Source organism: Chrysemys picta, chromosome 7, assembly GCF_011386835.1.
Source record: "Chrysemys picta bellii isolate R12L10 chromosome 7, ASM1138683v2, whole genome shotgun sequence".
NCBI classification, from domain to species: Eukaryota; Metazoa; Chordata; order Testudines; family Emydidae; genus Chrysemys; species Chrysemys picta.
In genome coordinates this window covers 91,919,243-91,941,801 of record NC_088797.1, presented here as the reverse complement: position 1 = coordinate 91,941,801, position 22,559 = coordinate 91,919,243, and the positions used below count along the sequence as shown (strand labels likewise).

Genomic DNA, 22,559 nt, shown 5'->3' with positions numbered 1-22,559 from the left:
ACTTCTCCCCTCACATTTTTAATCGCTTATTTTGGTTTTAATGGCAACCAGTTAGATGAGAACAGCCTCACACAATAAGATTAACAAAATATTTTCTTTGATCCAGAGTGCCTTACCTCTATTCGCAGGAAGACTGTGCCAGGTGGTAGATTTTCTGGAACACAGACAGTGTAGGAGGCATTAGTGAACATAGGGCTGTTGTCATCAATATCCAGAACTTTGATTGCCAGAGTTAATGTTGAACGGCGGGGGTCCACAGCTCCATCTGTTGCTTCAACAGTAAGTTCATAATAGTCCCTTGTTTCTCTGTTCAGTTTAACTGCTGTGTAAATGCTACCATTTGATGTGATGCGGAAAATATTGTTGAAGTTTACCAAGCTGTAATGTACTTGGCCATTTACTGCAGCATCTGGGTCTGTAGCCTAAAATAAAAGAAAAAGACATATTGTTTTAAAATACATTTGAAAGGTATGTGGATTAGATTCAGACATGATCAGTGAGCCTTTTATTCGACTTTCTAATATAAAAGAATCCAAAGGACATTGAAGTCAATGGAATCGTTCCATTGACTTCAGTGGTTTGCGGATGAGTTTCAAGTTTCCACTTACCTGACATGAAAAATTTCATATTGTTACTTTCTATATAGTATTAATTTAGTTTATGAAAACTGTTGGAATAAGTATGGAAGGGATTATCTGGGAAAGTGGGGAAGCTTATTTTGGCCATGTATATTACATCAAAGCTTGTGATTGTTGTTAAACTTTCTTCACTGGGTCTGATGACTTCTTAATTCTTTTGAACAACACATGTAACAGGCCTTGTTTCACTAGTCACAATGAGTTATTTACAATCAACACTTTCAACATATTACATAAAGATCTAAATTTAGCACCTCTTGTCCTCTTCAACGTACTTCTGAGCAAAAAATGTTACTGTTGAAAACTAATTATTTTTGAATACTATTCCTTAGATGCAGCTTTGCAAAATCATGGCATTTACCAGCCTTGGCAAAAATTCTATTAACTTGTTGTAGCAGACAATATTGATGATGTGTTTGACCATGGTATAGTATAATTAAACACAAAAAATACATTTTAAAAGGCATTTAAGTTATAGCATTAATCAAAAGAGAGCGGAAGGGCGTATCTCAGTTGCCATAATGCCTTTAACTCAGCCCCTCTTTACCTAGATGTTGCTGCAACCACAAGAGAATGTGTGCATTGTATTGCAAGTCTCTGACTTCAGTTACTGTTAAGGGAATTCATATGCTCAAACTGAGGAAAGAGCATATCAGCTAGACTCTTACCCCATGCTTGCAACCCTTTGAAGCAGTCCACTGGAGCAATGGGGCCATAATGCCTTAGGATTTTCCCAGCTGAGAATTCCTCCAATATGGGGGAGTCCCAATTTGATGTAAAACTGGAATAGCCACATCCTATGCAACCCATCTTCAAGCACCGAGTGTAGAGACATAGCAGGATACTGCTGTGTTGTTGTGATCTCTGACGGACATAACTGCTCTTAATGGCAATGTACTGAATGCTCTAAACTATACCAAGTACTAGGCCAATGGAAAATTGACCTCTGAGATTTCCCTGCCTTAGCAATGCCCAATAGCACAACTAAGAATCTGGGTCTATGTCTTATGAGATGCTCAATCTGAAGAAAAGTATTCAAGAGCCCATTTCTGCTCCTACTAAAAATCAATAGGAAAACTCCAATTTCATTGCAAGTGTCATAGAATCCAGGCTGCATACAAGAAATGAATAATGGTGTGTTCAGTGAGGTAACTGATGTGTTTTAATTTATTGTTACAACTCTTAATATTTTAGTAATTTTAAACACTTTCTCCTTGAAGCGTCATTTCATTTTTATAGTTTATTTACTAGTTATGTTCTTTAAACTTGATTGGTATTTACATGACCAAGACAGTAACATTGTCATGAAAGGTTTATTCTACATTTGCTGATAGCACTATTTGCAAGCATGTTTTTGTACATTTCCTTGGCATCATCTCACAAATGTTTAAATATCTTTGAGGTAATTTAAAATAGGATTTAGGATGACTCAGACCATAAAATCCCTAGTGTGCTAGGTTACTGATTTTAGCACTCAAAATAGTTCTTACAGTTACACTGAGGACTGTGAATAATTTTCATTCACATGGTAAACTGAAATCTAGAGAAAACAAAAAAAATGTACTAGTTTTTAAATGTTGGGTCTGCAAACTTTGCTAGATAAATTTTTCTAAGTTAGGAATTTCAGAGTATGATACAGGAGATATAGATGAATATTCAGGAGAAAGCTGAAATTAGTCCAGATAAGCACCACAAATTCCAGATACTTCAAAAAGAACAGGAGTACTTGTGGCACCTTAGAGACTAACAAATTTATTAGAGCATAAGCTTTCGTGGACTACAGCCCACTTCTTCGGATGCATAGTGGGCTGTAGTCCACGAAAGCTTATGCTCTAATAAATTTGTTAGTCTCTAAGGTGCCACAAGTACTCCTGTTCTTTTTGCGGATACAGACTAACATGGCTGCTACTCTGAAACCTGTCAAGATACTTCAAACTTTATCTAAATTACTCCAGTCTGAAAAATTGCCCTGGAGTGGAATGCAACACAGAATTGGGCATTTTAATTCCAAACAGGCCTGTAACACTATTCCATGAGACTGACTTGGGCTTCTCTTTTTATACTTTACACTTCCACTTCCATCTTAGCAAGCAAAGAAGTGAACCAACATGAAAAAAATACTTTAAAATAGTAATCCAACGTTTGTGATTATTTGATTTAGTTCAAGTTTTGGGTAACATTATTTTACTCCTACTAGTGCATCCAACCCATACACATGATATTCTAAATATTAGCAAAATAAACTTGCCTACATATAAGTGGAGTCCATTTCATTTTTTATTAGAGGGCATGCAATTCAGATACACCTCTACCCCGATATAACGTGGCCCAATATAACATGAATTTGGATAGAATGCGGTAAAGCAGCGCTCTGGGGGGGCGGGGCTGCGCACTCAGGCGGATCAAAGCAAGTTCAATATAACACGGTTTCACTTATAACACGGTAAGATTTTTTGGCTCCTGAGGACAGCGTTATATCGGGGTAGAGGTGTAATCATCTCATACTGACTGCTAGGGTCTTAACATAGTTTGAGTGTTGGCCTGTTCTCTTTCCTCCCTGTTAATTAAATGAAGTCATGGTGAATAAGGTCATGTAAGGTAAGTGTATTTTGTGAGCAAGGTAGCTTCATTTGTTTACATTTATAAATGAACCTACAGAAGTTGAGGAAAATAACAAAACATAAAAATCACTGATTATCAGCACTACTATCAGGAAGTTTTCATGAATGTTTAAAATCCTACCAAAGTGTTCAGTGTGAGACACTATAATGAAACAATTTATCTTCCTAGAAATCAATTAAAAGTTAATTAAAATGGTTAACAAGAAAAAGCACACATTTTCCCCCTTGTACTACATCAATTCAATAAGCAGTAGTGGCTGCAACATTATAATGATCTATCTATAGTTAACACATCTTTGTAATCAGCGTCTTACTACCTGCATCTGATCTGTGTCTACTTAGTTTGAAAGTGCTTCTACTCCCATGTACGTAATTTGGTTTTGTGAAGAAAGATCTCAGTGGATGAGACACTGGAGAATTACCAGAAAAGGTGATGACATCAGCTAGTTGATGAGAAAACTAAAACTTGGAAACGCAAAATAAATTAAAAAATCTGTTTTAGGATAAGTAAGCATATAGGAAATACAGAATATGGTATTGGGATTTTAGCTGAGATAGTAGCAGTAAGCTGTATTTCCACAGTCTTAATCCATGTCAGATGTGCGTGAGGCTGCGGCATGTGCTCAAATGGCTTTAGTTTAAACCAGAGCCACATGATAGCAATTAAACAGCTGCTAACTGGATTACAGTCAGCCCTCATTAAGGTAACAATAGTAATCTGGAAAAAGATTTATTGCTGTAGAAAATTAAACTACTAAATTAAACTGTGTAAAGTTTATTTCTCTCTCTAACAAGGAAATAACATTTTCGAAAGATTACTATATTTTAATGGAGCTCACTTTAAATGACAGCCCAAAATCTTAATATTTGGACCCTGTTTCCTGAGAGCCGTGAATGCTCATTTTGTAAAATCAGTTGTGTATGTCTCTGGACATACACTTATTGTACAAGTTTCACAGGAATATCAATGCTTGGTCCTGATTCTTATCTCATTTATAGCAGCATGCAAATAATCAGATGTTCTGTGAATGAAGTCAATGCGGTTGCACCTATTTAAATTGGTGAGAGATCAAAATAAGGCCCAATATTAATTTATCATAGTCCCTCTGTGCATTGCTACATACTAGTTCAACAATCCAAGGTTAAAAAAAAAACCGTTCTAATAAAATCCTGCAATAGTTCCCCTAATAAAAATTACATATACTTTGTCTAGTAAAATTCCCACCCTATTGATTTTATTATTATCCATATAAAAGACACAAAACCAACTTAATCCAAAATTCATTGACTGAAGTCAATGGACGTAAGCCAGGGATAAATACATACCATCAACACTACTGCTGTATTCTAAATATTATCCAATAACTGGGGAGGGATTATGTGCTGCTCCTCTTGGAGGAGAAGCACACACAGGTGGAGCTCTGGAGGGAGAAAAGGAGGAGTCCTGGGATTCTGGGCTGGTGCATAAATAAAAGTAGCTCAAAGCTCTTCTAAGTTACAGTTGCTCTTCCTGGGCTGCCTAGGGGTAGCACTGCAACGTGGAGGTGCTCAGAATGGTCATAACTTCATATCCCATGACCCTGTCCCCTACACTGGGGTTTGCAAGAGGTCCTGTGTGAGGTAGCCTACAAATGTCTTATGGAGTGCCTGTGCTAGGCAAATTCTCCCCTGGACAGTTAAGAGGTTTTATATCAGTGTACAGGGGTTGTAGTGGGAAGGAGAATCCCTCCTCTGTTCCCTCTCTCTTTTTAATAAATAAATAAAATAATTAAATGCCCTTTGTTATCCATGTTGTATTTAGGATCCTAATTTATAATATACTATACATTTAGTGAGCCATCATTTAAATTATTTGGTGTATAAAAATATGTGTTAACACACTTATGTACAAATATACACCACTGATCATTGAAAGGAGCATTATAATCTCATAAGTAGAAAAATAAGAAAATACTGAAGCTATTTATCTGTGATAACAGCCCTCAGATAAATGGTTTGACAAAATGATAAAGCAAGTTTAAGCAAGTAACTAGGATACCCGTCTAAATGTTATGGATCAGATCCATACCTGCTGTAAATTGTCATAGTTCTAATTTACATCAGCTGAGGGTCTGGTCCTATAGACTTTAAGTATGTAAGGGTGGGTGAGGCTAACAATTAAATCAACAGTAGGATAATGTGCCAAGGTTCACAGGTCTTTTGGCATTTCCTTGATGTCTGCCACACCTTGCCACAATGATGTCACTAGAAGGAAGCCTTGCTGAGACTGGACACAGTATGTTTGTCTGTCTTGTGAACCTGGATGTCTTGTGGCTGTGCAGCTTTGGTCCAGAGCTCTGACCCCAACAACCTGCTAGCAGCCCACAAGCCTCACCCTGATTTTGCTCAACCTGGTTACTCCTTGCAGGCTGACCTAGTACCCTTCCAGCCCCAAACTTGCCCCCAAATCGTCCTACCGCAGGGACCAGTCTCTCTCACTGGACCTTTACAGAGACAGTAAAACACTTCAACCTGTTACCTTTCTAGAAGCACACACTCTATTGAACTTACACAGCACTGTGATTTATAATGAATGCAGAGCAAGTTTATTAACAAAAGAGCATGGATTAAGTGATACCAATTAAAATAAAAAGGCAGAGATGGCTACAAAAGCAAATAAAAGTGAAAATATTAATCTAAAAACCTACAACTTAATCTAGCAAGATACAGTCTTAGTTCAAGATCATTTTTCTCTCATCCATAATCTCCTTTCCAGCTTTTATTGACCAGTCTGGCCAGGACCTGGCACCGATATCAAATTGCTTGCTTTCTTTGTCTCCTAATGTGAAGGATAAAAGATGGAAGCTCTCTCTGTTCCTTATATCCCCAAAGGGGTTGCTTTAGTCTTATAAAGCAAGCAGGAAGGCCTCTTGGGGATTCAATCTCGTGTCTGTCTCTGAGGTGCAGGAGCCTTGTTAATATTGTCTCTCAAGTTCAGGATCAGGATAACCACTGCTGGTTTACCCTGATGGCTTTGTTTACTACTAATATGTAAACTGAAATAAACCCACATTCCTTTGTCTAGGAAAGACCTATTTATCACCTTTACCTAAGCTGGGCTGTCTGATCTTTACCAAGTTCTAATAATATCCTAGAGAGGGAATTCATAACTTCACATATAATGTTAACAAATATATTTTACAATGATATTAGTAACCAGTGTGTTATAAGCTTTCATATGGAATTCTCATGAGGAATATTTTATACAGATATTATTGCAGTAGCGTGTAGGGCATGAATACAGGGTTACTTAGTGTTACAGCCTAGACAAGAATTTGTTGGTCCCATTTTAACCTGAACTAAATGATTGGCAATTAACTTAACTAGCACAATTGTAAATGCGACTCTAGACACACTTGTTTCAGGGCACAAATATTTGTGGTTTACCCCGAAGTCAGCCAATTTTTAATTCTGAGGTAAATCACAAAAACATTTGTGTACTGGAACAAACATTTGTGGAGTATCCAGACCACGATTTACAACTGTGTTAATAACTATGTTCACTGGCAAGAAATTAACTCAAGTTAAAATAGGACCACAAATCCAAATCTCATTATTGTTAACTCTCATAACATGTGGAGTCATGTGATTGTGAGAATCTCAGCTTTCTTTTAAAAAGAGGCACAATTTTTGCTCTCATGGTTGCAACAAATAGCCTAAAAATGCGACTAGCGTGTACTTTAAAGTCTTAGAAACCAAAAGACAAACCAAAAGAATTCCAAATTATTATTTTTTAAAAGTCTCATGATTTTAAATCATTCTTGTGATTTTTTGCAGCCTGATTCATGAATTTGGCAGGGGTAATACTTTAGTCTAGAGCAGGGGTCGGCAACCTTTCAGAAGTGGTGTGCCAAGTCATCATTTATTCACTCTGATTTAAGGTTTTGCGTGCCAGTAATACATTTTAACATTTTTAGAAGGTCTCTTTCTATAAGTCTATAATATATAACTAAACTATTGTTGTATGTAAAGTAAATAAGGTTTTTAAAATGTTTAAGAAGCTTCATTTAAAATTAAATTAAAATGCAGAGCCCCCTGGACCGGAGGCCAGGACCCGGGTAGTGTGAGTGCAACTGAAAATCAACTCGCGTGCTGCCTTCGGAACACGTGCCATAGGTCGCCTACCCCTGGTTTAGAGGCAACAAAAATGGCCCGGGGTTTTGGGTTTAGGTCTAAGCCTTGGTTAATCGGAAGTTGCATGAGGCACTAGACACCTGTATATCTGCAGTGATATGGATCCAGCTACTTTGCACTGCAGGAGTGACCCTAAAGCAGCTAGAGAAGGGGACAAGAACTGACATGATCTACTGAGATATAGATTTCTAAACAATATATATTTGAATTCAGACTATGGGATACTCCAGTCATCCTTTATTTACAAACTTTTATATATAAACCTTTCTAGTCATAGCTTAATATTTTGAGAGCTAAAGTCAAGTATGAGTTATGAGAATCAGTCTTATGAAAGAAAATAACTATCCTAACAGAGTACTTTCCATAGTAAATACCATTTAGCATACAAGCGTATAGTTATGTGATATTACATTTCAGACAATCAAAATTGGTTTTGACATAAAAAACTGTAGCAAAATATAAATTTAGCAAATTCACTTAGTCTTATTTAGTTAACATTTTGTAACTACAGAGATAATTAACCATTTTTAAAGATGAAAATGAAGTTTCACCGATTTTCTTAAAGAATCACATATTTTGGTCATATACAATGTATTATTTTTATATGAAAATTGTTTCCAACAGAGTCTAAGAACAGTTCAGGGCATTATAATCTGTAGAAAAGCAGTTCCAAAACTCTAATCTGTGAAGCACTCAGTGGTACTGGCTGTTCTTTTTTGCAGCTACTACATCACACTAAGATGGATAAGAATTCATTAATATTTTCCCCTAATTTCACCTACATACTTGTTTAGTTACCACAAGGAGTTTTATGATCACAAAAGGGGGAGGTGCGCCAGGGGGTGCACACAATCACAAACGGGAAGCAGGGAACGAGTTTATAAAACAATTTCTCTATTAACATGTGGTCCCATTCTATAAAAAAAAGTTTGAAAAATCCTGCTGTGAGTTGAATCAGTCCTGCTGGCATTTGCCATTGTCTTGCAAATTCCTGCTAGTTTGGACACAATATGTTTAATAGGATTAATTATTTCCAAATGCTTAGCCACATTATCCTCAGTATGCAGTTACTAGTTGTGAAGAGATCTTTATTAGGTTAGGCAGGAAGCGTCATCTCAGAGGAGTAAGGCCAGCATTTTATTTATGACTCCATTTAGCCTATGATCTTCACTTTCCGCGTGAATATTTACATTTATCTGTTAAGTACTGACCCTAAATTCCTAAATACAATATTTCATCTATTTGATTCATTGTTATTAAAGGTGAAACTTTTGGAAACACTATGTCTAGCTGGTTGTCAACAACATATTGTACTACCGAATGAGAATCAGATACAATTAACTATTCTAACATTAATAGTGAATTACTTTATAATTGTTTTACTAGGTGTTTTTGAAGATAGCAGTTAGGAAATGTCATCATATCTAGCCGAGATCCAGAGATGAATTTTAAATACAGAATGTTCTGTCTATGCCGTACTGCATAATCTTCACAGTAAAGTTTTTCCTTTATGTTCCACTAGTACCGACTTTAGAATAAGAAAGTAAGAAAGAATGTGACAATTAGGACATAGCTATAGGTACATAGTGAAATGTTTAATAAAATAAGTATTAGAATGGTATTTAGACTCTATTTCTCAGACACCAGTGTGTGGTGAAATCATCAGAAGTTCCCTGAATATATTAATGAGAGTAAATTACTTTTTATTCCATTAACACTCTCTTTATATTTGAAATTTATATACATAGTCTACAAATCTACAAACAACATTGAAATTTCAAATTTTCACAATTTATAACTAAACTACCTGTCATAAATGGTATGCCCTACATTGTATGCCACTTTGCTCCATCCAACCGTAACACAATTATAATGCATCTCCTCATCCTCCTATTCCCTCACCCCCACAGAGCTTTTAGGGGAAAGGGAAGTAGCACTTCAAGATGCTGTGGAGCAGTGCTGTCCTGAAGCTGGGTGCTAGTATAACCCACACACCTGCTGGTGTGGTGTTCTGTCCCATCTAGTGGCACTGAGACACGAGAGAGAGAGAGAGAGAGAGAGAGAGAGAGATCTGTTCTACAGTCTTAACTAACAGCCAGTTGGCTTTTAGCTCATGCACTAATCTCCAGACATTCAATCCCACTCGACGACGACCGGGGTCTGTCGGCATTACACTATTTCAGGGGATGGGGGACGGAAGATCAAGTGCCCCCACCTACAAAGCCTTCCCATCCAGCATCAGGATCACTAGAGTCCCTCTACTCAGCACCTGACCCACCACTATTCAAACCTCTCCCAAAGTCCATTGTGACCTGTCATAACTATAAAGGGAAGGGTAACAACCTTCCTGTATACAGTACTATAAAATCCCTCCTGGCCAGAGGCACCAAATCCACTTACCTGTAAAGGGTTAAGAAGCTCAAGAACCTGGCTGGCACCTGACCCAAAGGACCAATAAGGGGACAAGATACTTTCAAATCTGGGGGTGGGGAGAAGGGGCCGGAAGGCTTTGTTCTGTCTGTTCCGTGTGGCTTTGGCCGGAGCAAGATCAAAGAAGCAAGAAATCCAACTCCTATAGGGTTAGTAAGTATTTAGCAAGGAAATGCATTAGATTTACTTTTATTTTGCCTTGTGAATTTTCTCTGTGCTGAGAGGGAGGGTATTCCTGGTTTTCTTTTTGTAACTTTAAAGTTTTGCCCAGAGGGAAACCCTCTGTGTTTTGAATCTGATTGCAAGTGAGATTATCTTCCATTCTAATCTTACAGAGGTACTCCTTTCACCTTTTTTCTTTAATTCTTCTTCTGATTGATTTTTCATTGTTTTAAGATCCAAGGGTTTGGGTCTGTGTTCACCTGTACCAATTGGTGAGGATATATTCTCAAGCCTCCCCAGGAAAGGGGGTGTAGGAGCTTGGGGGATTATTCTCAAGTCTGCCCAGGAAAAGGGGTGTAAGGGCTTGGGGGGATATTTGGGGAAGGTAGGGCTCCAAGTGGCCCTCCCTAAATCTTTGTTTAAATCACTTGGTAGTGGCAGCATTACCTAATCCAAGGTACAAGGAAGGATTTGTGCCTTGGGGAGTTTTTAAACCGAAGCTGGTAGAAACAATCTTAGGGGGTCTTTCATGCGGGTCCCCACGTCTGTACCCTGACATGACCACAAATGACCTTTGAGATTTTGGTGGATACTGATAGGAAACCATGGGTGGATTCTGCAGGCTCTGGTGAAAGAAATACTGAGCATCATGGCTTTACGTCATGTTGAGGTTTGTCTCTATAGAATTTAACTCTCCCTTCTCATATTCTTATTCATAGTAGTTAAAGGTCAATGTATTAAGCAAATGTAAAATATCCACACATGAACTTACAAAACTGAAGAGCAGATAAATACTGCTAAGTCTAACTGTGGCCTAACATGAACGGATTTTTTCTGTGTAAAGGGCAAGGTTATATGCAGGCCTAAATTAATTAAAGTCAGAACATCTGCATGAATATAAATTAGACTTTAAAAATATTAAATAAATGATCCCTTGCTGAACAGCTTCATCTCATCAATGACTGTGACAAGGGACATAGAGAGATGATACATATGCTGCTGGCTCTCTAATCTAATTATGTTCATTGAGAAGTATAACAAGTAAGTTATTTTGAAGACTCTGTGGTAGCTGCTACTTTCTGATCCCTGTGACCACTCTCATTTATGTCTTACACAGTGAAGATAACTCAGATACAGATGCTATGCTTATATAGTAGTATACGATTAAAAAAAACTTGCAAAAGGCCTAGGACTAAAATCATATCACTACGTTCCAGCTTACTTACAAAAAACATATCCAACCCTATGTACATTCTGTCACTCTTCACTCCATCTACTGTAGCAGGATTCTGCTCTAGAATCCAACCTTACATCTATGTTTCAAGATTCTAGTCTTCAATGTTTGTAAAGAAAGCCTGATGAATGTTAATCAACTGTAAACCAAAGAAGTCTCTTCCTGAGTTTTCAAACAGCCTGAAATCAGCTCTGAGATGTATGAACAGTACAATTCATTTTAACAGGATGTTAACTCTGAAACATAGTGATGACAATTGAAATTTCAGCATTGTTAATTATTTCATTATTGATCTTTTATCAGAAAACTCCACATCATGCTAACAACCATGGTGGTTTTGCTGTGGTAACTAATTATATCAGGCTTCATCCTGTGCCCATTGCACTGTAAAGTTCCCATTGTATTCAATGGGACAGGATAAGACACAGATTCTGAGATAAAGTCTAACATGCTGCTGAAAATACTTTACTCATACAAAAATTACAATCTACAGGACCTATCTAAATGCAAGGGTCCATCTTTGAGGAGTTGATTACAAGATCAGGGCCTAAATTTGATTCTTCTGAATTATGTAATAGAGAAAACATCTGTAATTTCTGACCATCTTTTATTATAGGATTACAGGATTGATTATAGGACCGTAATATATACAAAGGACAAATAATAATTTGAGCAAAGGAATAACGTATGTGTTATTCTTTTTCATATTTAATCAATATTTTAACTTGAATGTGGCAGAGAATTTCCAGTATGTCACAGAATTCAATACCAAAATGCAGCAGAAATCAGATGCTTTGTTGCAGGGTATACGTGATTTAAATATACAGAATTATTACAGTGCACTTAATGGGTTGGTTATATGTTCTAAAAGACAGAAGTAAAACAGGCCATTGAAGTAGCACATGATAATTCATTAATCTGCCATTCACTTTTTTAGGGAAATCTCTTATCGAATCAGGTATGGCTGATCTAAATTAGCTTTCTGTTTCTAGTACACATGGGCCAAAATCAAAATCCCTGATCCTAAATAACCCAGAATTATGGAGAATTTCAGATTTAACTTGAAACTTCAAGGCTCTTTCTATGTTTTAAATGGTCTAAACCAAAGCCCTCGATTCAAACACTCTCAAAATCTACTGCCAAAAAAAAAAAAAAAAAAAGATTACTTACCCTGTGCAGTAGTTGGATTCCTTGGAGATCTTTGTCCCTATGGGTGCTATATTTCAGGTGTGCTTGCCCCCACGAGAATTTTGGTAGCAGTGATGTTCAATCTCTACATGCACCCTAACTATCCTTGTGCCCCGTACTGAGAGTATGTACAGCAGAGTCAGAAGAATTACTCTTCGTTCCTTTTCTTCCACAAAGTCCTATCAAGCCCAGATTCCAAAGCAGAAGGGAAGGAGGGTGGAGAGTGAAGCACCCATAGGAACAAACATCTCAAAGAATTCCATTTACCATCAAGGGTAAGTAACCTCTCCTTCTTTGAGTAATGACCCTAAAGTGCTTTAGGTGATTCCCAAGCAGTACTCCCTAAAGAAGATGGTTGTTTTGCAATGGTGCAAGTAGAAACCATTTCTTGTTGGTACTGCACTCATTGGAGGGACACAAGGGAGGGCACATGACCTCCACATGTGACCCTCCATGTGACTCCGCCCCACCCCAGCCCGGGACCCCCACGCTCTCCCCATCCCCTTCAACACCCCCCTTAACTGTCTAAAATTGTTGTAAAATGATGCTTTGGGCCCCTGGTGCCACCTGTACTTTCAGGTGTCACTGAGGATCCAGCAACACCCCAAATTGAAAAATTCTTAAATGAAAGAAGGATAGGAAGGACAATCACCCCACTTTCCCTTAACACACTATCAGTGCCTCCCTTATGTCCAAACTAAGCTTCTGCCAGGTTGGCTTTATCTAAGTATTGCTCTCACCAGGCAATAGGAAAGTGAAGATGCTGCGCCATCTGCGTTTGATGGAAAAGAGGCATAGAACTGTGTGTGTCATGTACATCTTGATAGAACTACAGCCCAAATTGTTTGATTATTTTCCTCAGCATGACATACAGGAGCGGCAATCAAAATCAGCCTCACAGAACATGCATGAGAACTGTCTCTGGACAGATAAGCAATTGATCAAAATCACATTCTCTGATCTCTTGGGGCCAAATCCTGTTCCCATTGAGATCAAAAGGAGTTTTGCTATGGAGTTCAATGGGAACAGGCTTTGACATTTGGAGAGGAAAGAACAAAACCACTCAAACAAGGGCTATGTTGCTATATACCACAGGTATCAAAGGATGCTGACTCGTGAGAAAGTCAGCAGACATCTGATCTTTATCCATTGAAGAGTGCTACAAGACACATATATAACCTCTGCTCATGAGGTTATATATGTGTCTTGTAGCACTCTTCTGAAAGCCAGTTGGAAGGAATTTTTTTTTTCAGTAAGTGTGGACTGATTCTTTTCTCTTAGAAGGCATGTCATTTTTTCAGGTTCACACTGATTAACACAGAAAACAATTGGGGCTGTTAACCATCTAGAAACCAAGCCTTCAGACATAGTGTGTTCAAAATGGGGTCAAGAACAAACCCTGAATCTTGAGTTAGTGGGTCAGGAATGGTTGGTAGGTGTAGTGCCAGACAAGATGTTGGCAAGATGTATCAAGTGGAGGAACTAAATTTGCCTTGGGCAAGTCAGTGCAATTAGGATGACTTTGGTCTATCCTTATTTATTTTGTTTAAGACTCTGAGGAGCATCATCATCGGAGGATAGGCATAGAGGAGATTCCTCAACTAGAAGATGAGGAAGGCATCTCCCAGAAAATGATGGCCCCCACCCCCGAGCAGAACATTCATCACTTGCCATTGATGGTGGTAGCAAAGAGGTCTATTTCCAGGAAACCCAAAGTAAGGAATATACACTTGAGAATCAAGTTGTTGAATTCCCACTAATAGTCCAGGCAGAAGTATATGCTCAAACCATCAGCTATGGTGATCTGAATACCCAGTAAGTATGAGGACAAGATGAAAATTTGATGGGCTATGCACCAGTTCCATAATTTTATTGTTTCTGCACAAAGGGAAGGGGATCTTGCTCCTCCTTGGAGATTATAGAGTAAACGCTGTTGTTTGTCATGATCTTCACAGATTGGCCCTTGATCATGGGAATGAAGTGTCTGCAGGCAAATCTGACCACTCTGAGTTCCAGGAGGTTGATTTGGAGAGTGGACTCTTGTTCGAAGATGAGCTTCCCATCTTACAAGAGCTGCATATGATGCTATGGTGGGGAAGCAGAGTGAAGGAGACTCCAGCACAGACATTGCCTGGGTCTTTTCAGTAACTCTAGAATCTCGTGAAGGACTGATATTAGTTTATTCAGACTGTGTTTGCTGGGTTTATAAACCGTTCTCAACCCTTGGAAGCAGCGTATATGCAACTTGGCATAAAGTGTGACAAAGGTGAAGGCTCACATGGAGCTGCAGACAAATTCTGGCTGTTGTTTGTGGGCTCATTTGGACCTTCAAATCAGATTTATTATTAATTATTATTATTATTATAAACCTCTCTCTCAACAGGGAAACTCTAGATAATGTTGTATCTAAGGAGGCTCCTAAAACCTCTACTTGTTGTATAGGTATCAAAGTCGACTTTTACTTTGAACTGTCCGACCTCATCAAATACTACCATGGCTTTCCTCACTGCAGAAAGAAGTTACTTGTGTGAAGGGCCTTTGAGGAGCCAGTTCCCAAGATAAGAAAAGATGATTACTCCTGACAGTCATAGTTGAGCGGCTACCACCACTAGTACCTTTGTCAAGACTCTGGGGGCAGTAGGGAGTCCAAAAGTGAGCCTTAGATACTGGAAGTGTTCCTGGTTGACCCACACAACACTGAAAACTCTTGTGAGAAGGATGCATCACAATATGAAAATATCCATCCTTTGGTCTAAGGATGTGAACCAATTCCCTGGATCTAGAGATGGTTTTATAGCTGCAAAGGTCACCTTCCTGAATATCTTCCTGAAATCATCCTGAAATTCCTGAGGATTGCAGCCATGGTGGCATGGTGCATGAAAATCACTGTAGAGGTCGAGCAGCCCACCATGTTGGCCACATCTGGAGAGGCCTTTAACAACTCCTGGTTAATTAATGACCCCCCAAGATGACTGCCTGAGATTTCTGTCATTGTTCTTGAGGCAGATGATCAATAAAATAATTACATTTTCCATACCTACTGTGTTATATTTCACAATCAGGGCTTGATAGCTAATCATTCTAAACTGCAGCAAAGCAGAAGAGTAACTTTTAGACCAAAGATCTAAGCATTTGTGTCCTTATCAGGCAGACTAGTTTTTGAATGGTACTATCTACTTTGTTCCTTCACAGCGTCTTATCAGTGCCTTGTATAATGGTACTAACACCTCTTTATCTCTATTGGAAATACCTCGCCTGATGCATCCCGAGACCGCATTAGCTTTTTTCATGGCCATATCACATTGGTGGCTCATAGTCATCCTGTGATCAACCAATACTCTGAGGTCATTCTCTGCCTCTGTTACTTCCAACTGATGCGTTCCCAGCTTAACACAAAAATTCTTGTTATTAATCCCTAAATGCATGACCTTGCACTTTTCACTATTTAATTTCATCCTATTACAATTACTCCAGTTTACAAGGTCATCCAGATCTTCCTGAATGATATCCCGGTCCTTCTCTGTATTGGCAATACCTCCCAGCTTTGTGTCATCCGCAAACTTTATGAGCACATTCCCACTTTTTGTGCCAAGGTCAGTAATAGAAAGATTAAATAAGATTGGTCCCAAAATCGATCCTTGAGGAACTCCACTAGTAACCTCCCTCCAGCCTGACAGTTCACTTTCAGTATGACCCGTTGTAGTCTCCTCTTTAACTAGTTCCTTATGTACCTTTCAATTTTCATATTGATCCCCATCTTTTGTAATTTAGCTAATAATTCCCCATGTGGAACCGAATCAAATGCCTTACCGAAATCGAGGTAAATTAGATCCACTGTGTTTCCTTTGTCTAAAAGATATGTTACCTTCTCAAAGAAGGAGATCAGGTTGGTTTGGCACGATCTACCTTTTGTAAAACCATGTTGTATTTTGTCTCAATTACCATTGACCTTAATGTCCTTAACTACTTTCTCCTTCAAAGATAGAGATGGCATAGATTAATTTCCTAAGATTTATGAAAGATGAAGCCTCACAGGATAATTATTTCATTGAGCAACTACATATACTGCCTTATATAAAGCTAGCTAAAGATCAGCCCAAGAATATTTCCTTTTATTATTAATATTGAAACTTACCATATGTTTAGATATAGTATGTATTTATCTTCTGTTTTAAGGTAACAATGAGTGCATTAAGAGTAAGTTTGGAAACAAAAACAAAATGAATGGATGATGATACATTATTGTGGGAATACAATCAATTCTCTGAGTACAAACATGTTTCCCAGGTGTTAATTTTTTTCACTAGAGAAAATATGCAAAATAATAGTTTAGGGTTTAAAAAGAAAAACAAAAAACAAACAAAACCCCATATCATTATAAAATGAGTGCTAAGCCACCAACTGCTGAAGAATTCAAACCTCCAATTAAAAAAAAATCTTAATTTTATGACTGTGAAGATAAATGTAAATGTGAACCAATACAGTGTTGTTTTCTTAAGACTGAAGAAAGGCAAAACCAATGTCTTTGACCGGAACACCCAGTCAAAAAGGGACCCTGGCGGCTCCAATCAGCACCGCGGACTGGACATTAAAAGTTAGCTAAGGCACGCTAGTCCCTACCTGTCCTGGCACCGTGCTGCGTCCTGGAATGTCCAGCAGGTCCGGCTTCTAGGTGGGGAGGACCACGGGGCTCTGCATGTTGTGCCCATCCCGAGCACCAGCTCCGCACTCCCATTGGCTGGGAACCACAGCCAATGGGAGCTGGGCGTGGGGGGCGGTGCCTGTGGGTGAAAGCAGTGCACAGAGTCTCCTGGTCCCCATGCCCAAGAGCTGGACCCGCTGGCTGCTTTCGGGGCACAGCATGATTCCAGAACAGGCTGGGAGCCTGCCTTAAGCCACTGACCGCGAGCCGCCCAAGGTAACCCCACACTCCAAATCTGAGCCTCTGCCCCAGCCCTGAGACCCCTCCAAACCCAGAGCCCCTCCTGCACCCCAAACCCCTCATTCATGGCTCCACCCCATAGCCCGCACCCCCAAATCAGAGCCCATACCCCCTCCTGCACCCCAACCCCCTGCCTCAACCCACAGCCTGGAGCCCTCTCCTACATCCCAAACCCCTCATCCCTAACCCCACCCCATAGTCCGCAACCCCAGCTAGAACCTTCATCCCCTCCCGCACCCCAACTCCCTACCCCTGCCCAGAACCCCCTCCCACACCCTGAACCCCTCATTTCTGGCCCTAATCTGGAGCCCATACCCTCAGTTAGAGCCCTCACCCCCTCCCCAATTCCCTGCCCCAACCCAGTGAAAGTGAGAGAGGGTGGGGGAAAGCGAGCCACCGAGGAAGGGGGAATGTAGTGATTGGGGGGTGAGGCGAGCCACCAAGGGAGGGGGAATGTAGTGATTGGGGGGGTGGGGCCTTAGGGTAGGGGCAGGGGGTGGGGCACAGGGAAGGGGCAGTACTAGGGTGTTCAGTTTTGTGTGATTGGAAAGCTGGCAACCTTATATCCTTCCCAAACAGGAGCAGAGTAAATCAACCAGATTCTGGAGAGCTTCAAAGTTGCTATTCAGGGCAGCAGAGAAAATTATAAGACATCCTGTCAACCTTCATTCTGCTACTAGGAAAACCATAAACAGACCCAGAAAGGTTTAATCATGGTTAGCTGACACAATGCTGAAAACAATTTGTACTGGTCTCCACTGATCACAAAGTTGTGGTCTGCGATATGTCCATTTACTCGATTCTTCATAGCATGTTCAAACATAATAAAATGCTGTAGTAAAGTCAAGCCCATTAATAGGTAATTTGTAGGCATGTGGTAAATGTTCAGGCCTTGAAGTAGTTTTGCTATTTAACAGCTCTTTTACAGCAGAGGGACAAGCTAGCAAAACAAAACTGGTCAAGTGTTACAAACTAGCAACACTTAGCAAGTAAAAGTATGAAGGCTTCCAGTTCATATATATTTACCATTTTAAAGTCTCCACATGTAATAGCTTGAGATCTCAAGCTGTTCTTTTAATTAGTTCATTTGTTTTTAAAAGTAATGTTTACCTTGTGTTGTTGACACATCATAATGAGACTCTGTAACTAGAGAAGTATGCAGTGTTCCTGTAGCCATGTTGGGCCCAGGATATTAGAAAGACAAGATGGGTAATATCTTTTATTGGACCAGCTTCTGTTGGTGAGCAAGACAAGCTTTCAAGCTACACAGAGCTATTGTATACTGTAAGTAACTTTCTTAGAACTGAAGAAGAGCTCTGTGTAGCTCAAAACCTTGTTTTCTCCCAGTCTATTAGACTTCAATTAGAAGTTGGTCTAATAAGAGATATTACCGCACCCACCTAGTTTCTCTAACTAGAGAAGAACAGAACTGGGTTTGAAGGTCAAAATCCACCACTTGGATGTAAAATTACTTAGAACAGTTAGTAGTAGCTTCTTTGAAAAGAATCTTTCAGTTATTGTTTGTCAGACACTTACTCTACTGGTCAGAAAATAATGCTTCCAGGGGAGAATATGCAGGCTCAAATCGAAACCATCCTCTTAAAGAAATTAGTGAGACCAGGGTGCCCAATATCTGATTATTTAAAAAAAAATGTTTAGGTGTCATACCTGAAAGTAAAGCACCTGAAAAATACCACAGAAAATCTGGTGCTTGATTGGTTGGCGCTTCTTCACATGCTCTGGGTCTAACTGATCACTATATGTGGGGGAATATATAGGAGGTACCCCCAGATGACATTGGCAGTGATGATGGGGCTGAGGAGGGTTTTTTTGTCTTCCTCTTCAGTATATATGTGTGTGAGGGGGTCACTCTCCAGGATTATTTGCATATATCTCACAATCATTTCCCTGCCATTGCAGGGCCCTCGGACACTGGTACACCTCAGTCCTTCCTATTCTCTGCCGGTGGCTATAACAGTCTGGTCTCCTGTGGGCTGTAATACTTTGGTCTAATTTCGGTTGTTGTGATTAGTGTGAGAGTACTAGGTGGAGTTGGTGGCCTGCGATATACAGGTCAGACTAGATTATCTGGTGGTCCCTTTTGGCCTTAAACTCTGACTCAACAACACTCTCCGTCCACCAGGTATCTTTGGAAATGCTATAGTAGATGGTTGTGGACTTCTTTTAAACCCAGAGATAAACAGCTATAGAAGACTGCGGGGACCAGTCAGCATCCCCAATTTGAACTAGTCTATTTTGTGAACTCAGAGGAATCATTATTTCTTATTTTAGATTCATAAAAAGTGATCTCACAGAAATCTAAACATACAATACTGGATTCACATGATATTAAGTAGTCATGGTAGCCATGATGGAAAACTATAGACTATAAGCCTCCCCCAAAAAACACTCAGATATGAGAAATCAGAGAAAAGAAAATATATTTATGGGACTCCTTTTTCTATCAAACACCTACACCCTAGATTGTCAACTATTATGCAGAGCAAAAAGGTTGAACCACCTCTCCAACAGGAACACTCCTGAGCCACAGATATCAGATACAGGCTAATGAACAGATAAATAAAATCAAAGTTGAACTGCTTTTCAGAATGTTTCATTTGCTATAAAAAGTCACTCCTTAGTATACATTCGGGAGAGGCAAAGCTGCTCTAAATGCAACTCAACCAGCCCTCTAATGAAGGGGCCATGTGTGTAGCTGGTACATCCCTGCACACTGGCATTCCCTGGCTACCGAATAGCTCATTGGGGACAAGCAGCTGAAACAGGTAAAAACACCTAGCTGGTTTAACTTGAAACTGGGAACTTGATGAACACAGGTGATCCTGGGATCCACAATTGCACAGACATAAAGCAACCACTGCATCCTGTTCTTCAGCTGAGAGCTCCTCAGCTGGCACTGGGAACTGAGGCTTCTATCATTTGTTTTAAAAGGCTAAAGGACTTTGCTTACATTGAAAAATTGTTGAATGAGCAAAACATAGTTGGGGTAGAAATATTGACTCAAACAAGAGATATTTACTAATCTCTTCTCATAGTACAGTAGGGATGCAACCCTTTTTAGCAGCAGTAAGAGTTATTTATAAGTATTGAATACGCCATACCACAAAGTCAGAAATAGAAATGTTGTAATGCATTGTAAGTATTATACATAAAATTAACTGTTCAGTTGCTTCTTCAGAAGCCTGTCTTCAGACATATACATTCTTCCCAGATCATAAAGCAGATATACATCGAGTTTTATTATCCAGAGAAAACTAATTCTATTTAATTCTATTAAAATAATTAATCTACTCTTGTATAAGGAAATTAAAGTATTTTTGCTAGCATTTACTTAGTCAAGTTGGTAGGAGTGTGCACTATACAGGTATATACACACACATAAACAAACACACTATTTGCTGTCAAAATCTATGTCTGTAACATTCAGAAAAATAGTGATACTCTCAGACTGTTAATATATTAGATAGCAAATGAACTAAAGTATCTGAAAGGGGAGGTTTCACAAGAACAAAGGGAGTTAGGCAATGACTTTCAAGGACAGTTGACCACCTAATGCCTATTTGTGCCTTTGAAAATCTTGCCTGTGTCTTTTTTTTAGATACCTTATTGTTTTAGATGTCTGACAGTTTCCCCTTCATTAAAATTGCACTGTTAAGTAGCCAATTATAGTTAAAAATAAAAGCCAAGACTTCATGTGCCCCTGAAGCTGCTTCCTCCAGATTATAGTTTAGCTAATTATTTGCAGTTTAACTATTTTAATTATCATTTGTTAAATTTAAAATTAATATATTTCAATTAGTACAGTTATTTAAACTACTCAAGTATATTTGGGGGGCGGGGGCATGTGTATCTAAAATTTGGTGGTGCCTTTATGTGCTGTTCATCCCCTTTCCATCACAGATATAAAGACAAAATCCTTTGTTTCTTAATTGAAAGCAAAAGGTTTGGAACATAGATTTATTTTTGTTAAACAAAGAATGAAAATTAATTTAACTACAAGGGAGAGTTCAGCTGCACACAAGAAAGAAAGGGAGGTTTACTATAAAATTTCAATCAGCATAGGTTTAGAATGACCCCATTACTCATGAGTGGCAAAACCACAAATGAATTTTGGAAGTCAGCCCAAATGAATGCCCATTAATAAATAAATAAATAAATAACAATGATAGGAAACTAGTTTATAAAGTTTTCCATCTGCAAACCCAGATCTCATAGTTACACCGACATTTTGTCTCTCTCTCCTATCTATATATAACTATACAGATATAAATACACACGCATTCCCACACACGCACAAAGGACAACTGAAAGCAAAGGTCACAGAAAGTATCTTAGTCTCCTCTGGCTGTGCTAGACCTGTCAAGTTGTGATTCTCCAGCCTTAGTTTTACATGACATTGCCAGTCCCGAAACTCAAGGAGCAAGATGCCTTCCAGTCCAGTTGTTGGGGAGGGAAAGAAGTGCAACAGTTTTTACACAAAACAGCACCAGCTTTAATTATAAACAAAGCAAAATTGTTAACAGTTCTGTGATGGCTAATTACTTTTGATTTCTTCTGAAAATTAAACTAATGATGCATCCATATTAGGGGAACAAATACACTATAAAAAGATTTGACAGTTCTAAAACACCCACATGTCAAAACGGGGAATGTAACATTTAATACTTTATCTTTTGATTCAGTATCTTCAAAATGGGTAATATTTCAAACCTCATCATAATGAGTAATGTTTTAAAAAGTAAATTATTTCTTACTCAAGTTGACTGTCAAGTTTGTATGCATGCAGAACTCCCACTCTGATACTAGTGGGACTCTGGCATAAGAAGAGGAAAATATATACCTAAGGGACAAGAAGAGCACTGATTAGGAAGGACAGTTTCATTTGAGGGAACTTTGGGGAATATGTTTCATCTTTTAATAATTCAGCTAATGTTTTTGATGTAATTTAAAAGACTGGTTTCATATTAACAACTTTAATTTCAGCAGTTTATTTCAAACTCTCTAAGGAAAAAGTGTATAGGACAGTTATCAAGAGTGACTAACTGTCTATTCAACAGTCTGTATGGAACAAATCTCCTTATTTGCAACCTCAAGGCAGTCAGTATAATTTAGGTCAGCTAATTTTTTTAAAGAAACTACTAATTCAATAG

General features: G+C 38.8%; 1 protein-coding gene across 1 annotated transcript in view; it reads right to left on the bottom strand.

The window, feature by feature from the left end:
- PCDH15 (protocadherin related 15) overlaps positions 1 to 22,559 on the bottom strand; it is a 1,392,890-nt gene that overhangs the window by 222,159 nt on the left and 1,148,172 nt on the right. Inside the window, exon 22 of the mRNA XM_065552026.1 lies at positions 117 to 422. Coding sequence (XP_065408098.1) covers positions 117 to 422 — 306 coding nt within the window. The remainder of the gene's footprint in view (positions 1 to 116; positions 423 to 22,559) is intronic.